This window comes from Excalfactoria chinensis, chromosome 3, assembly GCF_039878825.1.
Source record: "Excalfactoria chinensis isolate bCotChi1 chromosome 3, bCotChi1.hap2, whole genome shotgun sequence".
NCBI lineage: Eukaryota > Metazoa > Chordata > Aves > Galliformes > Phasianidae > Excalfactoria > Excalfactoria chinensis.
In genome coordinates this window covers 102,341,609-102,361,755 of record NC_092827.1, presented here as the reverse complement: position 1 = coordinate 102,361,755, position 20,147 = coordinate 102,341,609, and the positions used below count along the sequence as shown (strand labels likewise).

The window sequence follows — 20,147 nt, the reverse complement described above, 5'->3', positions numbered from 1 at the left end:
AGCGAGTTCCGGCACGGCCGCCTCTGGCCGAGCAGCCGAGGAGCAGCGGGCGGATTGAGACTACAGCTCCCATGGTGCCGCGCGGCGCCGCTCCTGGCGGTTGCTGTGGTGACGGTCCTGCAGCGCGGGCGAAGGTGCAATGGCGCTTCCCGCCCTTTTAGCGGCGGCTCGCGAACATCTACTCGGTGTGTTACTGTTTCCGTCATACGAGAGGTGTAGAAAACCAGGTGCCAGCCGAGTTAATTAACGCTTGTGGTCATTAACCCTCAGTCCAAAGAAAGAGCTCCAGTCTTTCACTTTACAGGCAAATGTAAAAAGCAATGCTTTCCTTCCAAGGATGGTTCTGTACAGTTCTCCCAAGTCTTTGGAATATGTCCATCCTTCTCTCAAATGTGGCTTGCTGCATGAGCCAGGTGCGAATTTACATAATAAAGAAACAAATTTCTTTTTCAGCCTACAATCGCTTCCAAATTTTCATGTTAGTTTGGAAAAAACACTGAATTACAGAATGGCAGGGGTTGGGAGGGACCTGAAGAGATCATCGAGTCCAACCCCCCTGCTAAAGCATATCCCCTACAATAGGAGGCACAGATAGGTATCCAGACAGGTCTTGAATATCTCTATAGAAGGTGATTTTACAACCTCTCTGGGCAGCCTGTTCCAGTGCTCTGTCACCCTCACCATAAGAACATTCCTTTGCGTGTTCCTATGCTTCCTATGCTCCAGTTTTAGGCCATACTCCTTGTCCTGTTGCTGGTCCTCCCTTCAGTGTTTTGGTTTTCTTTCCAACATTTAACCTGTTCACTCTTCCTATGAACCGCACAGCAAAACATGCATCTTGTTCTGTTCAAACATGCAGACATTAGGATGATTGTTGCCAAGTACTCAAATCTGTTACTACTAATCCCTTTTCCAGAAGGGTGGCTGAAAACAGAGAACAGCAAATGTAGTTTTGCTGGTAGGAAAACAAATTGTGTACATAACAAAAAATAAAAAGCATGTCAAGAGAACTGCTATTAGGATACCTCATTTGAGATTTCTGAGCCCTGCTTTAGAAGTGTTTCTGCAGCTACGTGGATAAACTGATATGTAGCTAATGCTCTAACTGGCTAAAAATCAGTTACCTCTGCAACCTGAGCTCTGCAATTTAAAATCTGCTGGGACTCTTTCGCTGATGGTTGTTAAGATTGAGTGTTCCAGAAAAGTCGACAGAGCTTTCATAACACTGGTGCTTTGTTTTGAATTAATTTCCCTTTGGCAACATGCCAGCTCTTCAGGACAGTGCGTGATGTACCTGTATAAAATATGTTCCAGTAGTCCTTGAGGAACGTAGTTGCAAAGACTTTTCATGCTGTTATTTACACTGCATTCTAACCCTTGTTAATATCAGTTCTACACGTAGTTTGAATGTTTTTAAAAGCTGTTTAAAGTACTTCATGTAAGGACTAGTATTTTCCTGATTGTCTGTTTGACTACCTTTCACTCACTGAGATAAATCAACTTAGAAGGTTTGAAACTTACAGTAATATGCAATTGTTAAATCTGCTCGCTCTCCTGCCCTCCTTGTAGATAAAAGTTTAGAGAATGTGTTTAAAATAATGACAATGTATTTAAGTTCTTAAAGGGCTTAAGATATTTCACTTTCTTAGATTTTATTGTCACAGTGTGTATTTCTTGGATAATATTGTAATGAATAAACAAATTATGCGTCTTGTCTTAAGCGTAAACAGTGTAATATCAAGCACAAGTTTCTGCCCAGTAAAGATTGTTTTGGAAGATTTCTGGGATTAATAGCATTAATAATGAGGTCATACGTTATCTTTGAATGTCAAGCAACTAAGTTACCTTATATTTAGGAATTAATATTTGCATTTCATTTAATTCAACAAAATAGAGTTTTAAATACATGGCTTGGGTTGGAAGGGACCTCATGGATCGCAGAGTTCTAATCGCCCTGCTACAGAGCTGCCAACCAGTGGATCAAGCACTAGACCAGGCTGCCCAGGGCCCCATCCAACCCAGCCTTGAACACCTCCAGGGATGGGGCATCCACAACCTCTCATCAGCCCGTGCCAGCACCTCACCACTCTCTCAACAAAAAAATTCTCCCTAACATCTGATATAAATCTTCCCTCCTTCATTTTAAAGCCATTCCCTCTTGTCCTATTACCATCTACCCATGTAAAAAGTTGTTTTCCCTCATATTTATTATCTCCCTTTAAATACTGGAAAGCTGCAGTGCAGTTGTCCTGAAGCCTGCCTTCTCCAAGCTGAACAAGCCCAGCTCCTTCAGCCTGTTTTTGTAGGAGAGGTGTTCCAGCCCTCAGATCATCTTTGTGGCCATCCTTTGAACCCTCTTCAAAAATTCTATATCTTTTCTGTTATTTTGTCACCCATGACATTGCCCATTATTCTTCTGTTCAAAATGTTGTATTTTAACACCTTAACTAAATACTGTGAATATTATTATCCCTTTTGTACACATGAATCTGAAAAAAGTTTAACTAATTCAAGAATAGGCAGACAAGACCTTTGTCTTCCTAGGAAGAGACAGCTGCTACAGCCTTTCACAATCTCATGTATTCATACTATTTATGTAGCCGCATAAGGACAGAAGCAAGAATAGCTTTCAAGGGGCTGCTTATTACATTGCTTTAACAAACTGTTACAAGAATTGTTGAGTCACAGCCTGAACCACTGCTTGATTCCTTGGGGTAAGGACCTGGTCAGTCATGGGAGCACAGGTGAAGGCAGTTCAGCCTAGCTGCACCTCTCTTATACCCCATTTACGGTCTGACTGCCACTGGGGAAGGATTTCTGCTTGGAGATTCTTTCCTTTTGGAGTTTTTCCTGTGAACCAAGATCTTCAGAGATGGGTGAACACTTTCTTTTTAATTTGCAACACCTTTCTATCCTGCTAGTCCTTTTATTGTTCCATCTCCTGCATCACCATTCCACCATGTTGCTACCTATTGCATTACACATAGGTGTGCAAACCTACTGGTAGTGGGGGTTTAGTGCAATATCTTCACACTGCAATGCAGAAACAGTTTTAATCTCATTATTCTGTTTGCTCTGAAACACCAGAATTTAAAAGATAAAAATATGCCAAGATAGGTAGAGCATTCCTGCATATGCTACCTCTGAAGCTGTCACGTAAATCTGTATTTTTAAATAATTATGTTTGTTGTCTATATTTGAGTTGTTCACTGTTAAGCAGTTTAATGAATTTTGTTTTGGTTGCATGTCAGTTACATTTAAGTAATCATCTGATTTGATTGTCTGCATTAATTTAATGTATATCACACAGACTTCAACCTGTTCTGTCAGTTTCAAGTGTATTTCATTTCTGTGTTCTGTGTCATTCCACTTCAGTGTGCCACCAGCCCTGTTACATTTGCACATCCTTGTTACATTTGCTTGCTTTCAGTTCTGCCTTCTCATGGTCTATTAATGCTAAACAAAAGGAAGTCTTTTTTGTTGCAAGTTTACATTTTGATCAATTGCATACTCTAATCATTAACCTGGAATACTCAGCTTCTCCATCCTATCTCTCTATTACCCAATGGAATAAATTCCATGTGATCTTAATTACTGAATGATTTGTTGTTATTGCTGCATTATAGATACCTTCTAAAATGATACGTATGACAAATACATTCTTTACTTAGCAAGAACAAATAGGAACTTACTTAAGTCCCTGATTTCAAGTCTGCCACCTTTCTCCGAGCAATGGTGGTTTCATCCTTCAGTAAAACTTGGCATATTCCTTTTCTGTTTGTGAGATCTGGTATGGTCAAAGTGTGGAGGCTTTAAGCAATACACGTTGGTTTACTAAATATATATGCTTGGGTTAAGAAAAGATGTAGCAGTGAAGCTCGCTAGTCATGAGCCAATATCCACCAAAAAAAAACAAAAACAAAAACAAACAAAAAAAAACTTTAAATGCGTGGAACTACAAGTTAATCATACAATCTATGCTAACAAAGGTTTCATGATTTTATTTCGGTGATTGAGTTACAAGGTGAGTTTCTTGTGTAATTTTTTTTTCAGTTAAAAAATAATTGTTAATTTCTCATCAGTTGTCATGTTGTTAAAAGTGTTCCTCAATACTGCAACCTGCTGTTCGTTGTCAGTACTACATAAACATCACCGATGTTTTTCAAGGTTTCTCTTAAGAGTTAGTACTGCATATAAGTCTGACTGAATATAATTGTTGAAATAGAGTCCTAATAGTATAAGCTTTATTTTAGATGTGCAGCTGTAACAAGCTGTCACGGAGTTATCTAGATCAATCTATGCCCATGACAGGGGGGCAGTAGGCCTGTGGGCTCCCTGACCCCCCAAAAAAATGTGAAGGGATAAAAGGGTAGGGAGATGGGAGCTGGACTCAGGGAAACAAACAGCAGCGGCAACCATCTGAGGAGGAAAACTTTCTTTACTAACTATTATGTCAGAATGCAAGATAACACAATATAATATAATCTAATTGAAATTGAGGCTAAATAAGTCAAGTAAAATAAGAGAGAGTGAGTTTTCCAAAAACCAAGAAGCCTACATTGAAATTGAAGGCATACGGCTTGGAAGCACACTGCTGCCAGGCAATGAGAGAGAGCAAGCGTCACTTCCATGATGGATTTTCCTCTCTGACTGTGAGGTCCTCTGGGACGTGTAGTTCTTCTGCTCTGTACTCCACATGATGTCATGATATAAAATACCAATAGCAAAAATCATAAAACCATGACACAAGCCTGCGTGGAATTCTGGAATTCCAGAATTAGAAATACTAGGAAGGCTGAGAAGTATGAACCAAGATAGAATGTGATCCTCATTTAAAAAAAAAAAAAAAAAAAAAAAAAAAAAAGGCATCGATGTCTGAATGCCCTGCATGTTTTTCCAATTTAAGTCACATAAAAATAAATACTATAATAAAGATGCATAAAAAATTTCAGAGACCAACACTGCTTTTTCTCGTGGTATAAAGGAACCTATTAGCCTAGCCTGAAATGTGTATCTCATTATATATACTTCTTCTTCCATTTTAAATGTAATAACAAACTATTTGAATAGCAACAGGATTATGTAGCACTTCACAAATTACCTTTGCTATGCCAAAGTACAGCAAACTCAATAAGTGCTTAAGGAAGCAATCTTTATTAAGCCCTTTAGTTAGGTAGTAAAAAAAAGTTGTGTTTAATCTAACATTTAATTTCCACTTTCAGGGTTTCCAAGAAGGCAATGTAAAGGATATCCAGCCTCAACAAGTGCTTTTGTTGCCAACACCTATTGCAGAGGAGAGTGAGGAGGCTGCCAAGAAGAGTTTCAGAATGGATGAAGGCCCTTTACAAAAGGTACCCCAAGAATCAGACACTATCAGAAGCAGGTTCTGCTTGGCTGCTGAGCCTCCAATTTACCTGTAGAAGAATAGAACAATCGGGAAAAGTGAGCACTGCCAGGGAATGCTACCTGCAGGCCTTGCAGAGAACTTTGGACAAGAAAAAAGAGGGCCTAATAAGTTGTCTGCCACATGTGAGCTTCTGTCTACTGATGTTTAGCACAAAGAGCTCTTGCTCTTCGCATACTAGAGAGTTGTCTGTGCTGGTAATGGGAAAAACTTTACATATGTTTGTCACTCTTGGCTTAAGTATCATGTTTAACAAAAAATGTGTTTTCTTCAACTTATTCTGGTGACACTTGGGCATCAGCAGTTAAAAGTTTTGATCTGGCAAACATATTTACAATATTGCATATAGCCATGTTTACAGCTAGTTTTTAAATGCCCCTTGATGCTCACAAAAACACTACCTGTCTGAGAGAAGCTATTGCCATATGTGTGTGGAGGATCTATGTATTCATGTGGCAGACTGAGTAAAGCAGTTATTGTTTGTTTTCTTGTTAGTATTTTCTAAGGTCTAAAGACTGGTCGTGAGCAGGCATGGACAGACCAACTATCCACCATTTTTGCCTCCAAATATTTTCCAAGTTTTAACTCTTCATGAGAGACTGTTCTTGTCTTGCTCAGGTAGGCGACTTTTTAAACTTATTCCGGTTTCTACTTCATTGTCATTATTACTAGATGAAATATGACTAATACAGCATTTTGTATGGGTATTGCCTAGGTAATATTTATTGTATTCAGTCTGCTGAAGTGACCATTGCTGCTGTTTTTGAGAGGTTTGATCTGTTTCGCTTTGATTCGCTTTGATTAAAAGAAACTATTGAATTATTATTTTAAAAGAAACTTCTATAGATGTATCATGTATTAACTCTACTCCTGTGTTATATCCTGCCCATTCTGTACATATCTGAGCCTGCGATTAATAATGAACACTGAGATTTTCCGTCCCAGGAATGTCTGTTATGCCCTAGATTTTTCCTACACAAAATACCACTTATAACTCATATTTTTATGGATGAATGTACTGCAGATGCACTGAAAAGGCATATTAATTGGTTTTCCAAAGTAGGTACCTTTTGAGCTGTAATTAAATAATATAAAATATAAAATATAAAATATAAGAACGTGGCACAGGGAGGGATCAGAGTCAGGAACTGTGATCTAGTTCTGTTGTGTTTGTGGGATTTTTTTTTTTTTTTTTTTTTTTTTTTTTTTTTGCTTTTGTTTTTTTGCCTGGCATTACTTTAATCCAATCCTGATTGATGCCTCTCAGTGATTTTACGATTTAAGTACAAAATAACAGAGGAATTGGCTCTAAGTACTTGTTTCTTGTGGGTGGAAATACTGATACTGAGTCTTTTCCATTCTATAATGCAAAGCAAACTAATTTCTGAAAGATCAGACGTACCCTATTCTGTCAAACCCTAGCCTGGAGAGAAAGCTCTTCCATCATGTATTTGTGTTGCTTTATGTCTAAGTGCAATCCAGGACTACCACACAGAAGAGATCAACAAAGCCATCTGTCTTAATGTGCTGTCCTTGTCTCTGCTCAGAGCCCAGAGATACAGAGTCAACAGAATGGTCTGCGAGGACTCAGCAAGCCTCTGAAGAAACCAGTTTGAGTGTGCCACAGGCTGCAGAACCTCTGCCTGAGAGGTCTTCCAGGCAATCTCTAGTGAGTTACTGCCAGCCTTTACCCAGGCATGCTTTTGGGACTGTCTATCCATACCATAATCTGTAATCTTTTCAAAATTCACTGATGAATTCCAATCTACTGTCACACAGATCTTGTTTTTCCCACAGAAACTGCTGTCATTATTTTCTGTCGCAGGAAAGATGGAGGTGTCTTTTGCCTTACAGCTGAACGTCCTGGCTGCCATTGACTTGACTCAGCTTCCTTCCTATGATGATTCATCTGAGCCAAGCCTTGCTATGGGTTTACATAACTTTTAAAATCAGACTTTTTCCAAGTTAAGGGAACTTGCACCCAGGTCTTCATTCTCTTAAGAATGACCTAGTGTTATCTTTTCTGTCCAGTTGCTGGGAATTTGCCTTTCTTTTCCCATGGAGGGATAAAAAAAGTATCTGAACGTCAAAGATACCAGTCTCTGTGGAAAAGATAATACAGATTGCTTCCAGGTTGCTTTTAATGTGTGGAACCAGAGGGAAGTATAGATACTTTTCCTTTATCATCTAGACCACAGCTAGCATTGTAATATGTTGGTTCTTCCTCACCATCGCTTCTTTATAATTAAGAAATGAAGAAGGAGCAATGAACAGTGGCAACTTTGGCTCTTTAATTTTCTACATGCAGTATCTCAGTAACAGGAGGAACGTCATCTGAATACCTCATTCTAAGAGCTTTTGCTCTAAAGCCAGGCTCACTGTAGTTTGTCTAATTTTCCATGGTATCTTTTCTGCCTTGTTTGGTTTTAGTGCAAGTTTCCAATTTATTTGGGGTGAGGGGGGAAAAAAATTAAAAACACAGGGAAAGTTTATTTTTTCCTTTCCACTGTTTAAGAGCCATTTAAAAAATGTGGACTGATATGAGAAATCATCATAAATCTTTCTCTTCTTCAGTTTTTTGGGGCAGTATAGAATGTAGCTCTTATATGAATAGCTGACTTACTTTCAGCACTGTCAGAGTGAGTTCATGAATGCTTTTGGATTGTTCAGGTGTGTTGTTCAGATGAGAGCAGGTCTGCTGCAGCTCAGCATCTTCCTGAATAGAGTGACCTCTCATGGAAAATGCTGGTACTCTGAGAACAAGGGAACAATTTTTCTCAACTAGATTTGAGAGTAAAATAATAATGGTATTAATAAGAAAGTAGTAAAAAATCGCTATTAGTTCTATATATTTTTCTAGCTGTAACATCATGAACTGCCATAGAATTTAATGATTAAAGATTGTTAAATTAATTAATTAAACAAATAATAATTCAAACATAGAGCAACAAGTATCATTAAACTGTATCAAAGACTTGATGTTCATAGTCAGCTGGCTGGTGAACATGCTGAGCTCAAAAAAAGCAAGGGAGAATTCATTAAGAAATTAATACTTATGCACAAAAACCTTTGCATCATCCTTCACAGAATTAATTGATAACTTCTCACAAAGTGGACCATTTAAAGTCTCCTGATGTTCTGTTCTGTAAGTATCCTGTGGCTGTGACAGCCAAGAAGCACAGGCTCTCCTCGGGCTGCTCTGTTTCCTGGGTGCACACTGCATATGCTGCATTATGACACATTGCAGATGTGGTTATGTGGGCTTTGTAAAGCTGCTCTACTGCCTTGGCTACACAGAGTGACTCAGACATCAGGTGATGGTGCACACAACTGGTCTAGATTTGCTTCAATAGCATTAGCACATGTTAACAATGATAATAATCAGCCCTGCTTGGTGGTTGCTAAAAGGCAGAATAACAAAGGGTACAAGCCAAATGAGGAGCAAAACCGTTAGCATTTTGTGCTTCTTGCATTTCATTGGTATATATGATGTAATACATTTATCATAATGAATGTAATATGTTTATCATTATTCTCACTTTTTTCCCCCTTGCACTGCAGTACTTAAAATACTAAACTGTGGTTTTGTTTGATGCCACACCTTATTTATACTTTAATCTTGTTTAAAATCCTTGGGGGAGGGTTGGAGTGAGGAAAAGAATAATCCAACAAAATTAGAATATTCCTTGAATTGCTGTCACAAAGCTAGAGGAAAATACTTCACAGTGGGATAAATTACATTCAGCAGTAGCATAGAAAATAGATTATTGCCTCAAGCACTGAATACTCCTCAGCTACAGCCTGACTGCACAGAGTAGTACTGCTATAGTACTGCAGAGTACAGGCTGAGCTCTGCCAAGTAACTGCAGCTGAGAAGCCTGCCTGGCTGATTGCTCTGCCTGTTCTGTAGCTGGACCAGATGCACTCTGTTGAGCTCGTGAATTAGAAGAGGCTGAATGCAGCCTTTACTATGTTCATACCGCTGTACAGAAAGGATCAGATAAACCAGTTAAAATTATAATAGCACAACAGCAGTAACAAAAACCTGAAGGGCAAAAGAGTTTTTCCTCAGGGATTCAGTGAGGGGTACAATTCAAGCAATTAAACATTAAAATAAATAATTCTACAGAATACTTTCTTTACCACATCTAAATAATAAAGTAAGTACAAAAGTATATTAAAGCACTATCCCTTCTGCAAGTTTCTTTCTTAGCAAGTTAAGTCAACTTGTGGCTAATATTTTACTTTTCAGAATATGGAGGCAAGGGCTTTTATATCCCTTTGCAGGGATATAATATATATATATATATTTTTCTTAAAGAAAAAGCATACTCTTATAGCTTGGCAAGGCAGAAAAGGATTTTGGAAGTACCTTCATGTTGTGACATGCATGTAGTATATTCTAAAGTACTGAAGTAAGTTCTGCAAGGTAGGTATGCATAGCCACAGTCACTAGTCTGTGCAAGAGGAAATAGAAGCACTGAGATTATCAAAGGTGATTTTTTATTTTAATATAAAACCCATGCAGTTATATATATATATATATATATATATACACACACACACTATATAGAATATATATATATTGTGTACTCTGCAGTACACAGAGGTCTTGCAGGTATTGCTTACTTATTCTTAAAGTTATTCATTACAAGGCCACTTGCTAAGTCCTACTTCAGTGATGTGGAGGCATAGGTGTTCATTTGCATGAGACATACTGTCAAAAATGAGATCAGTAGTGCTACCATTGAAGTAAGTTTTATCAGAGAAAGCACAGACAAGTCCCATTGATGGTTACTCGAGGCTTTTAAGGAAGCTGAAAAACACAAGTCTTGGTTTCATATTTCTTGCTAGTTTACAATAAATTAAAATTGGCTATGTATTGAAAAGCAACTACTGCCTAATATGCATAACATGTACCAGTATAGTAATTGCCATCGTGCATTTTAAATAGCGGAGAAACAGATGCAAACAAAGCCTTGAAAAGAGTAGAATCTTGCCCAGTTATGTCATTTATGTCATAGAAATATTTGGATAAGTGGAATGGGACAGCATCTTACTAGGTAAGTGGTAGTCCAGCATTAATAGATCTTTGCAAAAGGGAGTTGCCTGGGCTGGGAAGGAAATGCTAAATAGAATCCTACTCTTCTGTGTTTTCCCCTACAGCCTGGTAGTCACTAATGTACTCACAGACACACTACAGTTCCTGCCTGGCAACAGCTAAGCTCTCAGATATCTACATGGGAGGAGTAGGAGAGAACAAATTTGCTATCAAGCTACTCAAAATAACAAAACAATGTATGTGAGTTCTACACTTTTAACTATTAAGTGCTGGCAAAAAGACTGCAGTGCTGTCAGGGCTCCTCAGGACATCTGAGATTAAAGAAATCAAAGGAGGAATTTGCTGGCCAGGTCACTAATAAGTTTGCAAACCCAAGCTGCTTAGGAGGAAGTGAAATGAATAGCCAAATGAAGTGCACCACAGGCAATGCATTGTGGGATTTTGAGGACTAGTATAACCATAATACAACTGTCAAATGCTAAACATCTTCAGCCCACCAACATTCATCATTACAATCAGAAAGGCTTTATTGCTATCCCTAACTTGTATGTGTCCTCCTTCTGTCCAGCTACAAAATTAGCTGAGTTTGCAAATCAACTTGTTTTGGTTGACTATGTATCAGAGAGATCGATCTATTGGTCATGGGGATCCGGGTGTCTACCCATGAGGAATTTGTTATGAAACAAATAATGAGATCAGAGGAGTCAAATTCCAATCTTGCTGAAAAATAGGTGGACTGCAAGTAGGTAATCACAGGCACAGTTCCAATGCTGTACTCTTCTGGAATACAGTACTTCTTACCTGAATTACATTCTGCTTAACCTCAGAATTCATATTATCAGCCCACAGGAAAGCAAGCTGAATCACAGAATTCAGAATTATCAAGGTTGGAAAAGACCTAGAAGGTCATCTTGTCCAACCATTACCAATACTTCCCAGCTAAATCATATTCCTCAACACAACATCCAAACATTTCTTGAACACCCCCATGGTCGGTGACTCCACCACCTCCCTGGGTAGTGCATTCCAATGCCTGACTACCCTTTCCGAGAAGTAATATTTCCTAATGTCCAGCCTGAATCTCCCCTGGTGCAGCTTGAAACCATTCCCTCTAGTTCTATCACTGTCTACACGAGAGAAGAGACCAACCCCCAGCTCACTACAACCTCCCTTCAGGAAGTTACAGAGAGCTATAAGGTCTCCCCTGAGCCTCCTCTTCTCCAGGCTGAACAATCCCAGCTCCCTCAGCCGCTCCTCATAAGGCCTGTGCTCCAACCCCCTCACCAGCTTAGTAGCCCTCCTCTGAACGCATTCCAGGGCCTCAGTGTCTTTTTTGCAGTGAGGGGCCCAAAACTGAACACAGTACTCAAGGTGCGGCCGCACCAATGCCGAGTACAGGGGGACAATTACCTCCCTGTTCCTGCTAGTAACACTGTTTTTGATGCAAGCCAGGATGCCATTAACCTTATTGGCCACCCGGGCACACTGTCAGCTCATGTTCAGCCGTGCATCAATCAGTACCCCCAGGTCCGTTTCCTCCACACAGTCCTCCAGCCACTCCACCCCAAGCCTATAGCGCTGCCTGGGGTTGTTGTGGCTGAAGTGCAGGACCCGACATTTGGCCTTGTTGAACCTCATCCCGTTGGTTTCGGCCCAGCTCTCCAGCCTATCCAGATCCCTCTGCAGGGCCTCACTACCCTCAGGCAGATCGACACTCCCAGCCAATTTGGTGTCATCTGCGAACTTACTGAGGGTGCACTCAATGCCCTCATCCAAGTCATCAATAAAGATGTTGAAGAGGACAGGCCCCAGCACCGACCCCTGGGGGACACCACTCATGACTGGTCTCCAACTGGATTTGACTCCATTTACCACCACTCTCTGGGCCCGGCCCTCCAGCCAGCTTCTTACCCAGCCGAGAGTGTACCCATCCAAGCCACGGGCTGCCAGCTTTTGCAGGAGAATAGTATGGGAGACAGTGTCGAAGGCTTTGCTGAAGTCTAAGTAGACCACATCAACAGCCTTTCCTTCATCCATCAGACGGGTCACAGGATCGTAGAAGGAGATCAGATTGGTCAAGCAGGACCTGCCCTTCACGAACCCATGATGGCTATGTCTGATTTCCTGGTCATCCCACACATCTCCTGGTCATCCCACACTGAACTTGCTCTTGTTGTCAGGATGCCCTCTGTTGCTCAGTCTACAGGCAGAGCTGCAGTGTCAGAAGAGCTGAATTCTGCTCTTTTTCCCAGTAGTTTTGCAACATAAAGTACATTGTTTAGCAGAACCTGATTTTCTGAGGTGCACTGTGTTTATTATGCACCTCTGTTTATTCAGGTGGAATGAAAGTCTCTCATGTTTGTTTCAACTAATTGTGACTGACTTTCTGTTTTAACTCAGCTGTGCTTAGTCAAGGTAGAAAAACCAAAGCATCCACAAATAAAAGGCAACGTTGTATTACAGCTGCAAGCTATTTATTATAACAGCATATTTGTAAAGACCCTACACATTTTAAGGCTACTCTCTGCAAACTCAATCATAAAAAAGAGAACACATTGAAGTGAAAAACAGTCTAAAACAGCATTTCACAGGAACATAATTTAGTCATACATGTCATTTACGTCACTGTTAATCTCCCTCACACGGAGTGGGTCTCTACAACAGAACATACTCTCTATGAAGAGCAGATGGGTTAACATATCATTTGCATCAATCTAAAAGAAAACCTTCCTACTCAACATATGCTTTGTTCCCACAGATAAAAGGTTTGGGGATTTTCATCCTCGTTGTATTTGATTCATGAGAACACAGGAAGGACTCTTCAGGTGCAGCTCCCTGAGTACCTACACAGCTTAGATGTCGATATAAGGCGCTCACCAAGAGAAAAAAAGAGGGCAGGCATTCCTTACTCGGGAATTATTTCTTTATAACGTTGAGCAACATAGCTTAAAAGTGGGCATCTCTGGACTTTTGCAATGGCTCCAGCTCCTGTTAAGGGCTCTGTCCCCTTCACTGAAACACAGCTGTACTAAAGTGATTTGATATCTAACCAGGAGGGAACTATGCTAAGCCAGGACTTGCCTTTTCTGACCTGCTTTTGTGCTCTTCCTGACCCACCAATTCTCTGCATGGAAATTACACCCAAAAGTGAAAGCAGGTGAGACTTAGAATATTTCACTCAAGCTCCTCAGGACCTTGAAATTGGTCCCTAAGCAAAAAGAACTTCTACTCAAATACTTCTCAAGAACTTAAGAGGCAAGACAGACAAGAAGAACAGAATTCTGAAGCATGATCAACAATGTCACTGCTCTATGATGTGCAACAGGTAGTTAAGATTGATCTGCTAAATGTATCTTGCCTGTCTTATTAGCTTAATTGAAGTGACACACTGTAAGGCATCAACAAAGTTTTATACTTTGATCAACAAAGACAACTTCCATATTCTAATGTTATACCTCAGCTTTTTTGTGGTGTATTAATTTGTTTACATTTACAAGACCTGAGGTTATACTACATTTCACTAATAAGACTGGAACAACGTAATATTAAAGGAGTAAAAACTAGCATGCGTGGATATCTAGTTGCTTAGCCCAAGATTTTAGAAAACAAAAAAACTCAGAACACAGAGCACGCCCCACGGATAGAATTCAGACACTGCACTGATCACAACGCGTTCAAGAAGCTGGTTTAGAAACACGCTAGTTTGCACCATATTGGCTTTCCCTCTGAAATTATATTTGAGTGTGTTTTAAAAATCAGAAAAATTTACCAATGAAGAAGTTTTCTCTGTTTCGCTGTTTCTTAAACTTTTAGTTCCTATTTAGGCTTCTTGGAGCTTTTCCTCCCAGGTGGTTCCCTAGATGCCATCCAATGTAAAGAAAACTCTGAAAAGACGCTTAGTCTTCAAAATGCTGAAAAAGGCAAGGAAATGGTAAGCTTTGGAACCCACCTTACTGGCGTTAAACTTATATCATCATCACAGGAGGGCAAGAGTGGCTATAATTTAAGAGAGCTATGTTTAAAGAATGAAAAAAAAGAGAGAGAGGAACATTAAGTTGGACAGGACAAGAAACCCATGGTGAATTAATTATAGTTCAATTACTGCCTGATTTCCTACAGGCTTTACCAGCCGAGCGCATTACTATTGGGCTGATAAAAAGCTGGAGAATTGTGCTTGCTTAAAATATAATGCTCATTTGCTGCAGACTATGACGTAGATACCGACTTCAATGAGATAAGAGGCTCACCTGACTCAGTCAGCTGCCCCAGCCCATGGTTACTTCTACTTGTTCTGCTGGATGTATTTCCAAAAAAAAAAAAGATCTACGTCAGAATATTTCACAGAGCACTGATTACATCTTTGTTTTTATTTCATTTGTTTGGGGGCACAAGTGGGAGGATGGAAGGAAGGGCAAGTGGGAGGTGAAGGGAAAGGGAAGTTAAGGTGAGAAGAGAGAGAACAGCTATTTCAGTATGAAGTTTTGCACACACAGACAAAAGATGGAATTCCAACTTAAGACATCATTAGCTTCAGCGCACAGGAGAGAAGACATTTTAAAATAACTTTATTTTTGATCCTTCCAAAATTATGATTTAACATTATCAGAAATGAAATAAGAAACTTAACAAGCATCTTTAGTTTTAAAAGCATTTAATGACATAGCATATATTTAACAGATAGGGTAAAAGTCTAGAGGTACAGTTCGATACAACTGAAAACCAGTTCCAGTACTACTCTTGACTACAGGCCCAGTCATTGAAAGTTCATTCCTATTAAATGTAGTTTTTGATTGTGCAGTAAGATGAAAATCGTTCATTACAATAGTTACAGTGACAGAGAAATGCACACTATGTATCAAAGAGCAAGGTAATGTAGCAAAATTATAACACGCAGTGCTGCAGCTGACAAGCAAGTAACCATTTGAGTAACATTACTTTTCCAGTAAATGCTTCAGTTCCACTTTTACACTTATCAATGACTTTATAGGGTTTATTATACATCTAGTCTTATTATACTTTGTACTAGAATTATCTGAAACATACAATATAATGTATTTCAGCAAAAAAAAAAAAAAAAAATTTTTTTTGAAATTACAGATTATTTAAAACTGTTATCAGCCTGCTTATCCATCTCAGATAACATTCTCATCTGTCGTACTTGATGCAGAAAAGCTTCAGGTTGTGTTAATAACCAACGCCAGGATATAAATGGTTTGTCTGTAAGTTAATGCATACCTGCACTCTGTTACAGGAAAGATAATACACTACCGTTTTAATAGATGTTAGAGTTGAAATGGGAGGCTCTACCAGTCAAGACCCAGCCTAACAACCTTAAATGGAAGTGAACACTTTCTGATCATGTGTACGTTGGTTTTTGATGCGCACAGTAGATTTGAAAGCACCGCTGCCTTGCATACCAATAGCACTAGGAGTGGGTTATTTTCCAAGACAGCCTCACAAAATTGAGGAACAGTTTAAATAGTAAGATCTAATCTACACTAACTTCATTTAAAAACAAAACAAAACAAAACAAAAACAACCCCCCCAAAGCTGGTCCTCCCTTCTCCTACAGAAGCTGCCCAATGCACCTCATACACCTGTAACTTTAGATTTTTTTTTGTTGGCTTTTTATTTCAAAATGCTCCATAAATTAAAAAAAAAAATAAAAAATGTCAATCACATTGAGGAACATGAGGCACAGAGAGTAACGTATTGGTTCTGAGCTCGCATGCTGGAATTCCACTGGAACGGTCAGAGAAGTGCAGTGTGTGGAGATGGACTTCACTTCTTTTTACCAAAAAGGCTGAATCTTTTCTCTTTGTCTTTTTCTTTGTCTTTCTCTCTCTTGCCAGGACTGGACTCGCTTGTTATTGTGACACTGGCAGGCAGGGTCTGGGCACGGCTGGAGGCTGGAGTGCTCTGAGTGGTTGGGGACACTTCGATTTTATCAGATGAGATAGCTGATGTGATGGCCTGAATCCATGTGTTCATCTCCTCCTTCAAGAAACCCAAAAGGTAGAAAGCTGTTACAATCCATGCACCACACTCCCTCACTCATTCGGCATTGCAGATGGGGAATGGACAGAAGTGGGGAATTGAACACGGTCCTAACTCATCATCTGGCACTCCTCTGGTTATGCACCAGTGGAGCTGTCTGCTTCAATCTGTATCTGAGACCTTCTCAACCTATGCATTATGCACACACACATACATGACTGCGTACCAGAACGTTATAGTGTACTCCTAAGCTCTTGGCAGTTTTTTTGTTTTGTTTTATTTTATTTCCCCTTGTCCAACAGCACAGAAGCCACATCAGTAATAGACTGAGAAAAACAAACTTACATCGTCTTTGGCTTGGAAGAGGTATTCATTGCCATCAGTCAATCTGTAGAGAAAACAACCATCACAAACCTAGGTTAGCAGTAGTCACAGTTCCTGCTTTTTTAGTACATAAACAGACTGAGACATACAGGAAAATAACATCTCTGTACACACAAATACGTGCCAACAACTAATGTTTTGGTATCTCGTACTGCCATGCAGATCCAGCCACCATTATATTCTCATCTCTACATGCTTATGGTGGTGTTAAGTGTTCCCATATGTCACGCTGCACTGCAGAGGTCGCGATCTTTGGCAACTGATGACTTATTTCAGTACATGCTGTTTCAGGCAGATCTCTTCTGTCTTGGAAACGATAGTATAAAAGTTTACTCAGTATTTTAGAAAGACAAAAGTCGCAGAAAACACCCAGAATTTACAATGTTTTTGTAGAAACCCATCAAAACTCTGAAGCTGCCCTGCTGTCATACCATGTGTATATTGTTCACATGTAGTTCCGTCTTCTCACAATGAAGATCAGAATCTTCCATCTGTTTTATTACTGTGTTGATGTTACTCAGAAAGTTTAACTGGGATACATTTAACCGTTTGTATGAAGATGTATTAATTAAAAAAAAAAAAGGCTGAATAATGTCAGATCAAGCATCTGAACAAGTAACAGGTAGGGTCAGTGGCAGCAGCACTTGATCTTTCTCCACACAAAAAAAATCAAATAGCTAAACAAAATAAAGGTGAAGTATGACGTTTGGAATAATGTAACTATCATAGAATCATAAAATGGCATGGGCTAGTAGGGATCTCAGAGATCATTTAGTTACAACCCCCCTGTTATGGGCAGTGTTGCCTCCACTAAATCATGTGCAAGACCAGGCTGCCCAGGGCCCCATTCTCTCTGAACACCTCCAGGGATTAGGCATTCCATCTTCTCTGGGCAGCCTGTGCCAGCACCTCACTACCTTCTCAGTGGAAAATTTCCCTCAGACACCTAATCTAAATCATCCCTCCTTTAGCTTAAAACCATTCCCCCTTGTACTGTCACAATCTACCCACACTGAAAAGCAGACTTTCCCCCCTATTTATCATCTCTCTTTCAACACTGGGAGGCCGTAATGAGGTCTCCTTGGAGCCTTCTCTTCTCCAGGCTGAATAAGCCCACCTCCCTCAGTCTGTTTGTTGGAGAGCTGCTCCAGCCCTCAGAGCATCTTAGTGGCCCTCCTCTGGACGTGTTCCAAAAGCTCTACATCTTTCCTGAGCTGGGGGCCCCAGACCTGGACACAGTACTGCAGGTGGGGCCTCACAAGGGCAGAGTAGAGGGGTGACAATCCCCTCCCTCCCTGCTGCCACCCCTCTGTTGATGCAGCCCTGTTGGCCTTCTGGCCTGCAAGTACACACTGCTGGCTCATGCTCAGCTTTTCACCCATCAGGACCCTCAAGTCCTTTTCCACAGGACTGCTCTCAAGGAGTTCTTCTCTCAGTCTGTACTCATAACTAGGATTGCCTCAATAGATTCACATGGGCCCACATTTCAAGCTTGTCCAGGTCCCTCTGATTGGCACCACTTCCTTTTGTTGTATCAGCTGCACCACTCAGCTTGGTGCAAGCTTGTTGAGAGCACACTCAATCCCGTCATCTACATCAATGTTAAAGACGTTAAAGAGTACAGGTCCCATCTATGCTTGGCTTTCTGTAAAAAACTAAGGAAAATATTTCCATTGAACTCTCCATAGATCATGACTAAGCCTTTCTGTGGGAGATCTGCCTGCACGTGAACCTGCACAACAGAGGCCTCAGCCTTGGCAGAATTGAGCCTCCCAGGTGTTCAACAACAACACTCTTCTCAGCTCGGAGATGGAGCTTTGCAACAGTGAGCTGGTGAACTCTCTGAGGATTCTCCTAATGAGCACAAGTGAAGAAAATACATCATGTGACATTTCTCCAGAAGGCCCAATACAGGTGTTGGGGTACAGTGAAAGAAGGGCAACTGATTTTTCTGCTTACGTTCTATCTGGAACACCTTATTCTGCCCATGAATTGGCAGAGCAAACACACCCACCACAGCTTATACTCATGTAAAGAAACTTCAGCAGGTTTACCTTAGCTTAAACACATGCTTTTTCTTTTTATAATCGACCGCTATTTCACAGACTGCTTCTTTCAAGCTGACTGGAATCTCACTGTGATAGGGAATGCCAGAAGCAGCAGCTTTTGAATCCTTGTAGAAGCCCATCTCTTGGTTGTTTATGACACAGTACACGTTATGCCATGACCTTTGGGACAGAAAAAACAATAAAAATACTTATAAATCTAATGCTCTTGCTTGGAAAACTGGAGAAATTGAACACAGCGATTGCTGTAAGACAATGGAGACCAGTTCAGTCTGAGGAAGGAAGCACAGGATTCCTGCAAAACGCAGACAAAAATTCTCTCATGCAAGCAATGCTTCAAGACAGAAGTCTTGACTTTGAGTCAAATGGAATTAAAGGTTTCCAGAGCACGTTAGCATTTCCTAACAGTAGGTGGATCGTTTGGCAGACTATGCAGTTTACATACTTGGGAGATAAACTGATAGAGTTTTTGATGACTATATTTTATTGTAGAGGGAGTTCTCATTGTGCTGCAAGCTAGTGAAGAAATGGCGTGTGAAATCCTTGACTATCACAAATGATTAGCGACATCATCTACCCCATTCTCTAATGCAGTTATAAAAATCAATGGCTAGTAGAAAGAAGGGTCCCTAAATGTTAGTATTAGCAGCTGTCATAACCCCAGATTAGTTCTCCGGTGTGAGGCAACTCTAGCTGAAGATAAATGGTAGTCCTATAATGCAGATCACTTGTCTTATCATCTGCACTCAGCTCTGCTGAGTACCTCAACTCTGACCACATCCCTCAGATGTTGGTGTATCTCCAATAGTCAGCAGTTTCCTTTTCAGCCAAGTCATACAACTATTCTCAAGAGTTTTCTCAGGTTACAATGGACCAGCATCTGATTTTCCACTGCAGACAGAAAGCTGCTTATTTTGAGAACCGTATAACTGAGTCCTTAGGAATAAAGTCAACTAAGGCACACAAAATCATCTTCACCAGTTTTTCTTTTCTGAACAGATTATAGTGTAGGTGGAAAGTGCTAATGTGCAAGCAGAAGATGTCAGAATAATACGGGCATTTCTGTTCTTACACCTACATGTTTTTCTTTTCTTATAGTAACGTGAAACTTGAGAGAACTGGAATCAAATCCCACTACTGCCACAAGCTCATCGCATGAAGTGGGAAAGTCATGATATCTTTATGCCTCCATTTTCTACCTTCCAAATATAAGTCAACAGCGCATTTGCTAACA

The 20,147-nt window shown here is 40.2% G+C and overlaps 1 protein-coding gene across 4 annotated transcripts in view; it reads right to left on the bottom strand.

Annotated features, from left to right (window-relative positions):
- Nucleotides 1-15,014: 15,014 nt before the first annotated feature.
- The window catches only part of SPTBN1 (spectrin beta, non-erythrocytic 1), a 118,038-nt gene continuing 112,905 nt past the window's right edge, over nucleotides 15,015-20,147 (bottom strand). For all 4 annotated transcript variants that reach the window (XM_072333883.1, XM_072333882.1, XM_072333884.1 and 1 more), the window contains exons 34-36: nucleotides 18,902-19,075; nucleotides 16,809-16,851; nucleotides 15,015-16,463 (exon numbers count right to left, since the gene is read on the bottom strand). In XM_072333883.1, coding sequence (XP_072189984.1) covers nucleotides 16,248-16,463; nucleotides 16,809-16,851; nucleotides 18,902-19,075 — 433 coding nt within the window. In that variant the 3' untranslated portion in view covers nucleotides 15,015-16,247. The remainder of the gene's footprint in view (nucleotides 16,464-16,808; nucleotides 16,852-18,901; nucleotides 19,076-20,147) is intronic.